This window comes from Cuculus canorus, chromosome 13, assembly GCF_017976375.1.
Source record: "Cuculus canorus isolate bCucCan1 chromosome 13, bCucCan1.pri, whole genome shotgun sequence".
In the NCBI taxonomy this organism is placed as follows: Eukaryota; Metazoa; Chordata; class Aves; order Cuculiformes; family Cuculidae; genus Cuculus; species Cuculus canorus.
This window is the reverse complement of record NC_071413.1, coordinates 11,972,122-11,987,526: the sequence shown is the minus strand read 5'-3', so window position 1 is coordinate 11,987,526 and position 15,405 is coordinate 11,972,122. Positions and strand designations below refer to the sequence as shown.

Below are 15,405 nucleotides of genomic sequence, written 5' to 3'. Positions count from 1 at the left end.
GAGGTCCCAACTTCTACCTAAATTATTTTATAGCCCGTAAAAGACCATACACGTGTTGGTTTGCCTCACGGTTATAACCTGATCATGAAGGATTTGCTTCCAAAACTTGCAAATTCAGGAACTCAGAGGGGAAAGGGGGGGAAAGGGGTGAGGGGAGGGGGAGAGGAGAGGGAGGGGAGGGGGAGAGAGAGGGGAGAGGGAGGGGAGGGGAGAGGAGAGGGAGGGGAGGAGAGAGGGAGAGGGAGGAGAGAGGGAGGGGAGGAGAGAGGGAGGGGAGGAGAGAGGGAGGGGAGGAGAGAGGGAGGGGAGGAGAGAGGGAACGCGAGGGGAAGGGGAACGGGAGGGGAGGAGAGAGGGGGGGAGGAGAGAGGGAGGGGAGGAGAGAGGGAGGTGGGGGCGCGAGCGCGAGGAGCTGTAAAGGGAGGGGTTGCGGGAGCGAGGGGAGGGGCCGCTCTGAGCGCCCGGAAGCCCCTCCCGCCCCGCCCCTCCGCCGCCCTCCATCCGACAGGGGGCGCTGTGGGCAGCGCTCAGCGCGTACGGGGCCGCTCTGGGCGGCGGCACCGCGGCCTGTTCCGCCATGGGGAAGAAGCACAAGAAGCACAAGTCGGACAAGCACCCCTACGAGGGTGGGCGGGCGGCGCGGGTCGGACGCGCGGGGGTGAAGCCGGGGGTGCGGGGAGGAGAAGCAGCTGCGGGGCCCGGGGGGGAAATGAGCCGCGGTGACAGCGCCGGGGAGGCGCCTGCGTCCCTCGGGAGGGAGAGGCCGCGCTCAGCCGGGTTTGTTCTCTGCTCCTTTAAGAGTACGTGGAGAAGCCGCTGAAGCTGGTGCTGAAAGTTGGAGGGAGTGAAGTAGCCGAGCTCTCGACTGCCACTGGAAATGCGGGGCTGGATTCCAGCGCTTACGAAGACAAATCCGAACATGAAAAACACAAGGACAGAAAAAGGAAAAAGAGAAAGAAAGGGGAAAAACAAGTTCCCGGAGAAGAAAAGGAAAAAAGAAAGAGAAAAGTTAAGGTATGTATTGATGATGGTGCGTTTTAGAAAATAAAATGCTTCAGCCTTCTGTAGTCTTCAGGTCAAAAAGCGAGAGGATATGACTGTAGCTTGTATCCTTAAACTGGAATACTTTTAAACTCGATATATTTGGTTTGCCAATTACTTTTCTGCAGGTGCTTTTATTAGAAAAAGATGAGTGAATTCATCTGAAATTTCTCATCTGTCAAAAAGTATTGGCAAGTGTAAGAGTACAGAAAATAAGGAGGAAGACAAATTCTGCGTCTAAAGAAACCCATTAATGTAGAGCAGAATGAATACAGGTTCTTAATTAAAATGAAAAAATGTATTTCCCTCTCATAGTTCATAACATAACTAATTATAACACATTTGTTTGAAGTACTATAAGTACCTCAACCCAAATTTTACATTTCCTGACTGTTTCTTACTAGTTTTTCTAAAGCCTTCAAAAGTCATCCCAGCAGCTTCACTGGAGACAATTCTTGCAGAGAGTAGTAGAGTCATTCCTGTTGGGCTGTAAGTGGCTGGCTGTCACACTTTAAAATAAATAATAACCTACAAACAGCTGGATTGCTTTACTGCCCAGCAGATGGAGCCAGTACACAAAGAATAGAAAGTTTTTAACAACTTGGTTTTTTGCTTTTTTTTAAACTATATGAGGCTCTTTTGAAAAATCCAGAGATCATTATGTGCAATAATACTAGTTCTGCAGGTTCTCTTAGGTTTCTGTAGCAATTTTTCTATTTCTAGGAGGATAAAAAGAAACGGGATCGAGACCATGTGGACAGTGAAGGAGAACAGGAGGTGAAGTGTCAGACTCCTGTCAGATTGGAATTGCCACCAGAGAAACCACTGACAAGTACTTTGTCAAAACAGGAAGGTAGAAAAAAAATTCTCTTGCCGATTCCAATTTTCTTCAGTTGACTCACATTTTGTTGTTCTTTGTTTCTATAGCAAGTGACTTAACATCTTTGCCATCTGTTTTTCCCCATCCCATACAAAGTTTTGAAATTATGTTACTTTATACACAGAATGGTACCTATGTCGGAGTGAGCAGCATTTAAGTCAGGCCAATGAGAAGAGTACATCTTCTGCATGCCTTGTGGGTTTTGCCCCTGTATTCTTTTCATTTATGATTCATTCTTAACTTAGATGAGTTTTGTTTAGTTGATTTCTAATATCTTGGAAGTTTGGTACCTGTTGCAGTCAAGTTCTGTCTCACACACTTTCTCCCCCTGCTTCTTTTTGGTCTAGAAGTAGAGCAAACGCCACTTCAGGAAGCTCTGAATCAACTCATGAGGCAGCTGCAGAGGTAAATGTCTGTGTGACAGGCTTTCCGAGCTATCAAATGAAAATAACATACATTGAGGGAAGAGGTATATGAAAAGCTGAGTGAAAATGTTATTGTCGAGTACTTTGTTAACAGGACTATTTTAGGAATTTAAGTACTAGTTTAAGAATGCATACTTATAACTTCTCAGCTGAGGCTTCTTATAAACACCTGCAGTTTCAAGCTTAAAGTGTTCTTTTCCAATAAAGTGATGCTTTGTTTTCAAGATCCTTTTTTTCCCACAGAAGTATAAGAATTTGAATTGAATTTTACAAAACTTCTTTCACCTTGAGTTCTCCTATTTTTAGCATTATTTACTATTAAAAGAAAAACTTAAACCTCGTTCTCTTACTGTCTTCTTAACGAAATGTCTTTTGATTTAAAAAAAATCAGATTTGCAGAATTTGCAGTTTTAGTCTGTGGTTTAAGGTATTCTTTCTTGACTTTAAGAATTAAGAATATCTGTATGTCTTGTACGAGTGGTTGGAAGATCTTTCACTTTACCTGTCTCACCAGATTAAGCTTGAAACTTGGTTTGAGAGTTTTCTCTTAACCCTAAATTTTCAAGATCTCGGTGTCAGTTTGAAGAAACTGCAGCCAACTATCAAAAAGCGCCTCTGTGTGTTCTGGCTGCCTCTCCATGTATACTTCCAAAGAAGCAGCCACTTTTGTTTTTGAATCCTGCCTCAGTTGGAAGCTGTTGTGCAAGCGTTCCTCAGGTGTTGCAGAACGTCTGCACTGTGTGCTTCTGCAATATGTGTAGCGAAATGCTTTTCACTCTTCTTTAGTAACTTGGGGCAGTCATATGCAAGTTATAAGTGAGCCTCGGGAAAAAGGCCTGAAATGCCAAGAGTTTTACCCAGTCTCATGCTACAGAGTTCAGCAAAAACAGAAAAAACAGTGGCTCTGGAGGAGAGATTCTTGCCAGCTTAACAACTGTCCCTGATCCGAAGGAAAAACTACAAACAGTCTTTAGTTTCAATGCTGTTAGAAGCACACAGGACCATCAGTGCATGTTGGAGATCATCAAAACTCTTTTCAGTGTTAAAAAAAGAAATGAACATTGTGTAACCTAAAAATTAACATAATTATAAATACATCGCTTCTATCAAAAGTTTTAACAAGCTTTCCCTCTGTGTTAATTTCAGAGTAAACAATGAGTGACAAGTATACATTCTTATGACATTTGTTCCCTTTATTTTTCATTTACTTAATTATTATAAAAATATTAGCTTTCAAAATGCTAAAACCTTAAAAAAAGTGGGTTTGGGTTTTTTTAATCTTCTTGGGAACGTGGGTAGTTACCAAAATTAAGAACTAACTTCTAAAATATCATTGTAGTGCTTTTTTGGTATATGGATTTGCCTATGGGTCTTTCCAGACTTCAAAAGTGAAAGATTATGCTGACACAAGACATTTCTAGCTCTGTGTTTCTGATTAATTTTCAGCTTAGTCCTTTCCTTTCTTTTTTAATTCCAAGCTCAATATGTTCTTTGTTATAAGTTGAAACATAAAAAATGGTCCTTTCATTTCTTAACAGAAAGGATCCAAGTTCTTTCTTTTCATTTCCTGTGACTGACTTTATTGCCCCTGGCTATTCCATGATCATTAAAAACCCAATGGATTTTAGTACCATGAAAGAGAAGATCAAGAACAATGAGTATCAGTCCATAGAAGAATTAAAGGTAATTCTGTAAGATTTATTTTGCATAGAGATGAGTTTTGCTCAACTGACTTGAACTCTGGTATTTTATGAGAATATGTGGATGCCAAAAGAACCAGTACTTCTGCCTGAAGAAATGTTTCCTGTTGAATTTTTGTGAGCAAATGGGTTCTGGAAGTGAAAGAAAACACTTCTGGTTTGTAAAAAGATGTAGATTGTTTCAGGTTTTATGCAATATTAAATAGAACCTGTCAGTTTGTCCTTCAGTGTATCACTTTAGATCTTTAGTTAGAAATGCTAACGTTCTCTTTTTTAATGTATTGCCTCTCAGAAACAAGAAGTGTGGTGAATTGGCTTTGCCTGTCTGTTACTGCTTTCTTATTTGTTTCCTGCCACCTCTGGGCTAGCCAGGTTAGTCCTGTATGCCCACAACTAGTGATCACAAGATGATCTCAGTCATCTTGGCAGCAACTGCTTAACCCTGTGCTGTAGTCTTTCTAGTGGGTTTGAAGGCCTGTTTTGAAGACCCCTAATCTTTTAAAAGGTGGAAGGCCTTGTTTTGTTTTCTTCAGCAGAAATATTCTCTCATTCTTTACTGGGCTAGATAAGGACCCAAGAAATGTAATTTGTGTATAATTAACGGTTGAATGTAGGCTGATGTTAATTAGTAGTGGGGGTTGTATTTTCTTGCACATTCTTCTTTAGAGCTCCAAAACTGAAGAAGAATATTCCCTTTTGTTTCAGCTGTTTCTGGTTAATTTTTCATTTCAACTTACTGTCTTTGTAAATAGCTGAGAAGACAATAAAATAGATCTACCTTGTAGAGGCTCTGCAGGGAGTAAAGCATTGAGGGTTCCAGCTCAGTCATTCAAAAAATGAACTTGAAACAAGCATACACAAACTTTGGCATATTCTTTACAATGAATATGCAGCTTCTCTGTTTTCAAAGTTAGCTTTATTGTGGTTTAGGTTGCTTTCCTTTTTTTATTCTAATGACTGCCAATTGGTCAGGGAAATGGGTAATTTCAGCTAAGAGGACTTCTTTAAAACTTTAAAAACTGCAAACAAAAGTCAACACACAAGATGACTTTCAGGATGTTTATTGGGGTGCTGGTTTTGAGACCTGAGTCTAATTTACATAATTATTTCTGTTTCATTGTTTAATAAAATAGATCTAATTCATTAATTGATAGTGTTCTTTGAAGGTCTTTTTCCCCTAATGCTCAAGACCCTGCATTTGCAACAAGGATTTTAAAATGATGTACTACACAATTTTAACTTTCATTCCACATTTACGTCTATACAGGATAACTTCAAATTGATGTGTACTAACGCAATGATTTATAACAAACCAGACACCATTTACTACAAAGCTGCAAAAAAACTGCTGCACTCAGGGATGAAGATACTCAGCCAGGTAATAGAAAATACAAGCCAAAATATTTAAAAAATATGCTACTTCCTTTTTAATCTCTCTTTCATTCAAATTTTGTTACAGGGGTCTTAAGAAAACTAATAAAAATGTGTCTAATATTTGTCAAATGCTTGTATATTAGAATTTTAATAGTACATTCTTTTAAGGCTCGTGCTTTAGTGCTGCTATCAGATCAGTTACTGAATGCTTGCATTTAAAATTTTACTTTCTAAACTGCCTTTATAATTTCTAGTTTAAGAAAGAAAGAACTGAAATAAAATCATTCTCTATGAGTAGATTATTAAAAGATTAATTCAAGTAGCAAATAAAAGGATTCTGATGTGTTTTAGGAGAGAATTCAGAGCCTGAAACAAAGTATAGAATTCATGGCTGACCTGCAGAAGTCAAGGAAGCAGAAGGACAAGACAGAAATGCAGCAAACTGGGGAAGATGAAAATGGTCCTGGGAAAGACAAGGGAGAACCTTTGGACTGTGACACCAAAGCTTTCAAAACACCTAGTAAAGAACATAAAAAGTGAAGTATTATCTCAATGATGATTTCAGATACACTTTTTAAATGCTGCTGAAATGAGATGACTTTTAGGAACCAGTGGCTGTGGGTTTCTGTCTTTCTGGTGCTAGGTATCCACTAAGTTTTCTTCATCTCAAGGGAGCAACATTTATATAAAGCATCCTTATATACCAAAATAAGTTTAGACTCTTTTGCGATACCACATTTTTTTAGGTCAATAGCCCTGTGCTGCTCATCAACTCCATTCCTTCAATTATTTTGTTTTAATATCTATTTCACATCAGCAGTGTTGCTTTGGAGGAAGCTTGCAAATGTGACCTTGTAGACATTTTGGTACCAAGAACAACATAGCAGATTTTAGGTACCTTTTGGTTTTTTGTGGTATTAGTTGTATTAGAAGCATGCAAATGGACTCCTACAGACCAGATGTTTCCTGAAGCATCTTTTAATATCTAGAAAAACCTCTCTCAGCGTTCTGAAACACTAGTGACTTTATTTTTATACATTTGAAATAAGAGATAGTGGAATTCAGAGTATCGTTAAGATTTTGTTGTACAAAAATACCTTTGTTAGTTTTGTGGGAGTGACAATATAAAATCTGGCAACATGCTAAACGAGGACATCAGCATGGCTGAAGCAAGCAAAACACAGAAACCTTTGCAGTTCCTAATACAAAAAAGCATTTGCTGATATAAGTCTTTGTCACGTATTTTCCCCAGCTATATTAAATACACTGCTTTTTTCTGTCAGTTGTTTTGTCTACAAAAACAATGTGCATAGTTGGCAAAAAGAATTTCTTCACTGTATCCTTTCAAGATACTCAGCCAATTGGTGCCTGTTAAAGCCCATAACTAAGTTGTGTGCGTTTTATTCACAGGAAGGACAAAGACCTGCTAGAAGACAAATTACGAAACAATAGCTTGGAAAGGGAACAAGAGCAGATTGATCGTATTGTTAGAGAATCTGGAGGGAAGCTAACAAGACGACTTGCAAACAGCCAGGTAAATATTCATATATTGGGTAACTCCTTTAATTTTTTCATTAACCAGGCTTATTTAGTGTTTTATATCACTTGAAATGCTGAGTATTTTTACTACAGTTATACGACTAATCATCTATGTAACATTGTAAAATTTAAAAAAAGGCATATCAGTTGAATGCATGTTGAATTTCATCAGCAGAACAAATTCAGCTTAAATTTTCAGGAGACCTAAACTAGTCTTTCTACTAGTTTAGAATAGTTTCTACTATTTCTAAACTAGTAGAAAAAGAAATAGTAGGAACCTCAAGAAAATAATTCAAATGTGACCTAAAAAAAAAAATGTTAGTTCTGAAACAGCCACGTGTCTGATGAAAGGTTATTAATGTTACAGGAGAAGGAACCCAGTCTGGCAATGCTGGGCCCATTTAATTTACTATGTGAGTTCATATTTTACCTCTTAGTCTCTGCAGAAATATTAATATTTATCATAATTTCTTAATTCCTTGTGCTTATGCTCATAATAAAGTTTTTGTGAAAATAAAAATAGTTAGAACAGCACTCACCTCTGAGCGTGACTGACCTTTCCAAATCCTTTTCTGATTTCTATGGATAGAACTGTTTCATTGGATGTTTTTATTAGTCTGAGGACTATGAATTTCAATGAATATGTAAATTGAAATAGTCTGATCTTATTTCAGTGTGAATTTGAAAGAAGAAAACCAGATGGTACAACAACTCTGGGCCTTCTTAATCCAGTTGACCTTAATGCAGGAGGTAAGTTGGTACAGTGCAGGTAACGAGCCACTTTCACCTACTTGGTCTGCTCCCCCTTTGCTGGGGCAGGTCAGCAAATGCTGGCTGAACACCTAATGCCTCTTTACCCTCTGATAGAGATCTGGATTTAAAAAGCTGCAGCTGAATGAGCAGGTAGATGGGCACCAGTTGTGGCTCTTATTAGGAGCACCTGGAGGGAGCCCTCAGTGACTGTTGTTTCTCCCTTTTTTGTGTCAGCTTTTTGTGGGAGCTTATCTCAGAGCACAACTGACAAGGTCTAGAATAGACAGAAACCAAGCTGAAAACTTGATTTCTTCCCTCCGCCTATTTGTGCAGTAGAAAATATCAGCAAGAATAAATCAAGCGTGGCCTTTCACATCAAGGATCAGATCCTCATTAATGATGCAACCTCTGATAGGGAAGGACACAGGAAGAAGATGAATACTTAAAACTTAACATTGAGGTTAGATCTTCTATACTTAACTGGATTCATGTTTAGGACTACACACACTCTTTAGTATGAAGCATTTGGAGAGGAAAACACACTTTAAAGTTGTTTCCTGTTATTCTGAAGTTTCTGGCTATGAGTATTAAATGAGTTTGGACATCTTTCTATGTCACTTAACTATGCCTTCTTTATTTCCATATTTTGATATATCCTGTTGTAGAACCAGGTTACTGCCCTGTAAAGCTGGGTATGACAGCAGGAAGACTTCAGTCGGGAGTTAATACATTACAGGGGTTCAAAGAAGATAAAAGAAACAAGGTTACTCCAGGCAAGTGCTGATTTTTTTTTTTTTTTTTAAATATAAATCTTCCTCCTTATATATAAACAAAACGTTGATCTCATTATGAGCACACAAATAGTTTGTAACTATCGTGTTTATGATAAAGCACATTATTGCAGGTATCCATCCCAAAACTGAACAGCACACCCCAAAGTCTAGCTTAATTTGCATGTACAAAAGGAGGGGCGTATTTGATAAAATGCTCATCTGTATTGAGAATAGCAACTAGAGCAGATAAAGGTTTTTGCTAGCTTTGAAAGCACATAGAATTTTTATGTTGTGTTAAGGCATACAATACTGTTAATAAAATATTTACAAATAAAAGTGCATTTGTTAGAGAAGTTCCCGTGTGAACAGATGGTATTCTGTGAAAGGTTGTTTTTAGCATAAGAACAGTGTTCCTAAAAGTTGCTTTTAGGGGAGATTGTTTTACAACGCCTTTTCATTTTTATCCGATATGTGTATATCAGAGGTAATAATTAGTACTGTTGTTGTTCATTAGTGACATACTTGAATTACGGACCCTATAGTTCTTACGCTCCAACGTACGATTCTACCTTTGCCAACATAAGTAAAGAAGATTCTGACTTAATCTATTCAACGTATGGAGAAGACTCTAATCCTGGATCTTCCAGGTAAGCAAACTAGGATCACAGATTTCACATTCAGAAGCTTTACGTGCAGCTCTGCAGAATGGGCTTTTCTCTTGAGTGATGTCACTATTAGTAGTTTGTTTGTTTGTTTGTTTTAAGAAACAAATACTTTATTTTATAAGACAATTTGCCTGTAACAGGAAATTAGCCCAGACTGAAGGATTTCGATGCAGCTGGTACATAAGAATACAGTCTAAAGCTTAAGTATATTTATGACTAACTCTGAAGAACTCATGTTCAAAGCCAAAAAATTTTGAGTGATACAAATGTTTATAAAACCAGGATTTTTGTAATCTTAATGAACTTAATTACTGTTCTGAGTGAGATGCATCTTTGTTATTGTAAAACACTGACCAAACTGCTATGGTCGTAGTGGGAGAGTTGAGTCCAGAGATAGTGATTCTCAGTTTCATTCTTAAATAGTGTGGGTATTACTTGATTTTCATGTTCTTCAGTAAAAATAATTCATTCTCTTTGGGTTTGTTATTCTGGATTATGAAAAAATCCATCATTAAAGTCCTTTTGTTTTATGAGAATCTCAAAAATAGACTAGAAAGTCGTATAATTTCATACATGTGGGAATAATTCACATTTGCACTGTACTTAAGTGCCTGTGCAAATTTGCTCTCAGTTTGATGCAGCTGCCTGCGGCACTATGCTTTTCCTAGTTTTTCAGATTTGTTAGGAAACTGAGTGGGTTCCTCATACAAAAGGCACAGATAATTAAACTAAAGCAACCCATTCAAATTAAACTCTGTGCTACTTTTTGTGTTTTGTGCTGTACATATGGGTTTGACTTAACTTTTTTTTCCATTGAACATTTGGTATGAAAGTCCTTACCTATTTCTTGATCTTCTAGCATTGATGATTTTTTGATGAAGTCACAAGATTATCCCTTCTTAATGGCTGATAGTTTGCTTGATGTCCTAACTAAAGGAGGACATTCCAGAGCTCTCAGAGAACTAGAAACGGTAAGGGTGGAGTTGTGAACCGTCTGGTTTTGGTTTTAGCACACAAGCTATAAAACAAGAGAAAGATGATGCTGATCCTATTGATGGGCTGCCTTTCAATTGGTAAAATATGGAAGTGAAGACTGATCTTTGTCTCCAGATGATGGATTTTCTGGAAAGGGATTGTTCTGGCTTCTTAATTAGTTACATGTGAAAATTAACAAAATACACTAAATAGAGACAGTCTTTCTCTGTCTGCTCTCTCACTCCCATTGGCACTGGCTCCTGTTCCATACCAATAAGCATTTGTTGAGAAATGAGGTGACCATACAGAGGGTGTCTATTTCCATGAAAAGTTCATCATGTTCCTAGCAGGCACCGTTTAATTCAGAAGAAGTTCTAAATAGTTCTTACCTTTACTCACTGCAGTGCTTTTAAACTCAAATACGTACTATGTAAAGGTACTAAACGGCTACTCTTCAAATTCATAGGGCATTTCAATACTCGAATGTGCCAAACATCGCTGGAATCAAAGGGGCTGATAGGACTTCACCTAACTGACAACCCATGAGTTAGTTGAGAATCTCCACCAGACAGTTCCTTTTAACTAAAAGTCTTGATCTGAGTTCCACATCAATATTGTTTAATGAAATAAAGAGATCATAGCCTTTTACTAATGAGTCAAATATTAGCTAAATTAATACTATAAATAGTTCATGGCTCAAAGATCAAACTCTAGCCCCAGCTCAGACTTTTGCTTGGCGCTACTAGTTTAGCTCTATGTAAGTACCCAACAGTGACAGTGATTTACAGGGTTCAACAGCTACAGTTATGTATAGAAACACAACACATTTCATCATCTAATTGCCATCCTTCCTTTTCTTCCTGCCTCGCCTCTGATGTGACCTCACTGGGGAAAGCACATGAACTTCACAAAGAGCAACAAAATGTGTGCTATAAAAATGTGGCTTAGTAAACATGAGTATCTGAAGAAAGCCCTCAAAAAAAATAGCTACTTTGTAACTTTGTTTACAGGGAAAGCTCATTATGACCTAGTGTATTTACTTCACTTTATAAAACTAGGTTTTGTAAGGTTTTACTTTGAACTTGATGAAAACATTAATGCCTTCTTTAACATCCTTTCTCTGTTCAGCCATTGGAAGAAGCAGAAGACCCAAATGAAAGAAGTGACACAATAAAAGATGTAAAGGTACAATTTTTCTTTACTAATTAAGTACTGTCTAACCCCGCAGTTACAAAACTTACACCCATAGGGCCTGTGCAGCCCCAATGAGACTTTGACAGCTGTAAACATGCAACGTGAGACTCCTGAATCTCCAGAAAAGTTAAAACATATGCAAGAGTATATGTCAAAAGAACTGGAAGGAAGTGCTTACATATTTTTGTTTGTGATTGTTTAACCATGCATTAAATCATCTGGTTGGCAGCTGTCATTGTTTTATTCCTATCCTAGTCTGATTTGGTTTAACATGAACTTGTAATGTAAGTATAAAACATCACATGATAAATAGCTGTCATTGAGAAGGCTTCTCAAATACATTATGTGCCTTTAGGGGCACAAGGTATCTCTAAAATTGTTCTATCCAAACTTTCTTCAATTAGATGCAGCATAGCAGTAATGCCAGGGAAAGGGCTGCTCTCCCGAGGCCTTCATCTGCATCAGACCAGGCTAGTTTTCAGTTTTGGCCTTAGACCCAAGATAAACCCTGGTTTAAGTAGGCACAAGGATTTTTAGGTTTTTTTAAATTGGGGTGCTAGTCTTAAGTTCCCGCATCGTTTGTGCGTGCCCCCAGTGTTTGTGGCAGATGCCGTTTTCTACTTGAACATGAAATAGAACAGGCAACTGAGTAATGGTAGAATAGTGGCAGATTCAGTGGGTATCTTTTCAGCTTTTGCTCTATACATACGTTTTATTTGTAGAGCAGACTAATCTTACCCAACTTTGTGTTCTGATTTTCCCTAGACATTTGTGTTGTTTCATGGTTGATGTAAATATTATCTCAATTATTACCTGCTGCTTTTTTTTTCTTTTTTTAGATTATGGAAATGGATATTGCTGCCAGGTTGGAGACTGCTCATAACGACAGACTGACAGCACTAAAAGCAGTTACAAACTTCGGCCTGCCTGTTGAAGAGTTTGATTCAGAGGGTGAGTGTTCTTGGTACTTGTACTTCTAATAGGTTTGTAACTGTTTCAACTTCTCAGTCCTTTCACATAGCCAGCCTTTTTTTATATCAAAATGTAAGTAAATATACTCTCTTAGCAGTTAGGACTTTCTTTTATTCGTTAAACAGAGGCTGAAGTCTTCCAGAGGAAACTTGATGAAACAACAAAGCTTCTCAGAGAACTCCAGGATGCTCAAAATGAACGATTAAGTACAAAACCACCCCCTAATATGATTTGTCTTCTGGGTCCATCCTACAGAGAGATGCACTTGGGTAAATACACTTTTTCTCATCATTCTTGCAGAATTGATCAAGTCCCAACTTGTGTGAACTCCAAGAAAGACAAAAGTGTAACAGTTACAGTGCAGAATATGGGCCCTGTTAAGCCTAGAAGATTAATTTTTTTGTGTGTATGTAAAGCCAGATGAAAGATTTGAACAGTAATTACAAGTATTTCCTCTCTATTAATACATTTCCCTAGAACTGATATTGAACTTCCTCTGTGCCACGGGGCAGACTATAGCCAAATGCCTCCAACTTCATGATTTTTACCATGTCTTTGAACAGGGGCTGCTTAGGCATTACCAGGTTCTTAGTGTAAAGCTAGCTTTATTCCAAGTATGAGCTAGTTATCAGTCTATTTTATTATACCACTTAATACCAGTCATACAGTCTTAAAGGACTGTGAGCAGAGGGCACAAGTGCAAGTAAAACTAACTTGTGCAGTATCAGGTACTGCATACATGGCCTAAAATAACCACCTCCATGTGATAAATGCCCTGTTATTGGAAAAATATTACCAATTTGGTATTATACCCAGTCTAAACTAGATTGAATATTACCTTTCTTAAACTTACAGCTTCCTCCTAGAAGGCAAAAACACATTTTTAGCAACAAGAACAGTCTCTAGTTTACATACAGAAATAAATGCAGAATCCCAAAACCCAGCTACTGCAAACCCAACTGCCCTGTGGGTACCACTGGACCTCTCCCAGCAGCTCTATTAGAGGGCCCCAGTGCCATTAGCTTATTCGTTAACTTTGGGTGTTTCTTGGTGGCAGCAAGCCTTGGTCAGCAGCTGTTTCATTCCTCCTGTTCTTCTCAACAGTCTCTTACAGTTCCCAGTATGTCTGGCATGATTGCACACACCACAATAAAACTGTTCTGTTTCAGAAACATTAGTTAACATAGTTCCACTTGTATTTCAGTTAAACTGTTTATAGGGTAAAGGGCTCATTTCAGCATTTTGTGTGTACATTAGCTTATAAAGACATCCACTTATCTTTTCTAGCGGAGAGAGTAACGAATAACCTGAAAGAACTTGCACAACAAGTGACTCCAGGTGATATTGTTAGTACATATGGAATCCGGAAAGCAATGGGAATTTCAATTCCTTTACCTGATACAGAAGACAGCTGGGTGGATTTGACAGAGGGTGAGTATATAAAAATGTATTGTAGCATCTGTTCAACTGAAACAAAACCACATCTGTAGATCATTAGACTGGCTTGTGGTAGAACTTGCAGTAACTTAGTTCCAGCTTTCAGTTCTTCTCCCCTTCATAAATTCTCTTTCTAATGGAAAGTTGCTGTGTCTGGTCTCAGTCCAAAATTAACCTTTTGCATGTGGGGAACTTTGGCTCAGCTGCATAAAGCAGTTATTTTGCCATTTACCTTGAGCACTGCCAAATTTTACAGCTTGGCAATCCATTCAATATTTTAGTTTTTCCATTTAGTGTGAAGTTACAAGAGTAGAGTTTAAAATTCCTCGCTTGCTAAAACAAGACATTGTGCTTCCTTCTTCTCCAAGTTCTGGCTGTGCACTCCTTTTGCTGTATTTGGCAGCCAGCTGTAGTGCTTTGTAAGTTGACAGCATCAGTTCAACTGGACTCATCCAGCCAAAAGTAACTACTGGGTTTGCTGTATTAAGGAGTCAGGTCAGTGGAAAAGAATGTAAGTGCCAGACCCAGATCTCCCCCTTGTGGCACATAAACGGTAGGAGCATACCCAGAGTTTGTGTTTGTCCTGTTTTTAGGGCAGGTAAGAATTTTCTTTCAAGAAACATAATTCACACAATTACCGTGGTTTTTAAAAAGTTTCAGGCGAGATGGTATTTAATGAAAAGAGCAGGATAACTTCAGGAACTTACCTTTTTCAAGGAAACTTGATATTTCTTGAGCAAATTATTGAGCAATTTCTTTTTCGTGGCACTGTACACAAGGCTGGGCAGACAGAACCAGCAGACAGTGTTTTCTTGGACTGTTAACGGAACAGCTACTCAGGACTATCTGCACAAAGAGCAAACACCTTTAGGAGTGTACCCTGTTGTAAATGCATTTCTTTCACTTACCAGTTATTTGTGCTAATTGACCTGGGATCTGTTGTAACCTTTCAGACTTTCAAGAACCTGAAAAGACCATCACCATCCCTGAAAATGAGTGTGGTCCAATTACAGTCTGAAGCTGCCATTAAGTTTACAGCTGTTTGATTCTTTTTATGAACCAGATAAACTTCCTTCAGGTACAGTCACCGAGCATGTGTACAGTGTGTGTTTAACTGCTTTTTTTATTACATTTGGAACTGATGACATTTGAAATCAAATGGTTTGTATTAGAGTTACTTCTGCTACACAAACGTATTAAGTTATTCTTTCTGCATTCCTTCTTACTTTAAAGCAACTCTGCAGCACTGAAGTTTTTTTCCTAGATTGTTGAGTGTCTGGAAAGGTCAAAGCATTAAGTGAGAAACTTGCCTGTATATGGTGCAGGCACTCACTTAAGTTTGTGAAAGCAAGGTATAGACTCTGTATCTTAATTCAGTTTGGGTAAAAATCATTCATACCTGAACATGCAAATTTCCCTTTGTAAAATTACTGTGTAACTCTTACAGTGAGGAGGAAGAGAAATAAACTTTTTAAATAAAACTGATGTAGCCTGATGAATTAACAAAAGATCAGCTTTGTGATGAGATTTTGAATGTGGATGAATCTCCTCTCAGAGAAACACCACCATCTGCTCAGAGTAGTCTGAAACGTGAGGGCAAGCTCAGAAACACGTCGTAACAATAAAGTGGGATGAGCAAACCTGCTGCTGCCGGTAAGTAAAAATACCCCATGAATA

The 15,405-nt window shown here is 38.3% G+C and overlaps 1 protein-coding gene across 1 annotated transcript; it reads left to right on the top strand.

The window, feature by feature from the left end:
* The first annotated feature begins 493 nt into the window (after positions 1–493).
* On the top strand, positions 494–15,209 carry BRD7 (bromodomain containing 7). The gene is made up of 17 exons (XM_054078640.1): positions 494–626; positions 800–1,014; positions 1,765–1,894; positions 2,269–2,326; positions 3,885–4,029; positions 5,314–5,424; positions 5,772–5,956; positions 6,831–6,954; positions 7,634–7,709; positions 8,378–8,485; positions 9,000–9,132; positions 10,010–10,121; positions 11,254–11,310; positions 12,159–12,270; positions 12,417–12,560; positions 13,579–13,722; positions 14,682–15,209. Exons 1-17 carry the CDS (start codon positions 578–580, stop codon positions 14,744–14,746), a joined length of 1,968 nt encoding a protein of 655 aa, XP_053934615.1. The 5' UTR covers positions 494–577; the 3' UTR covers positions 14,747–15,209.
* Positions 15,210–15,405: the final 196 nt, after the last annotated feature.

Coding starts and splice junctions, on each gene's coding strand:
- BRD7 (XM_054078640.1), top strand. CDS start 578: ATGGGGAAGAAGCACAAGAAGCACAAGTCGGACAAGCACCCCTACGAG. Junction 627..799: donor GGACAAGCACCCCTACGAGG/GTGGGCGGGCGG, acceptor TGCTCCTTTAAG/AGTACGTGGAGAAGCCGCTG. Junction 10,122..11,253: donor CTCTCAGAGAACTAGAAACG/GTAAGGGTGGAG, acceptor TTCTCTGTTCAG/CCATTGGAAGAAGCAGAAGA.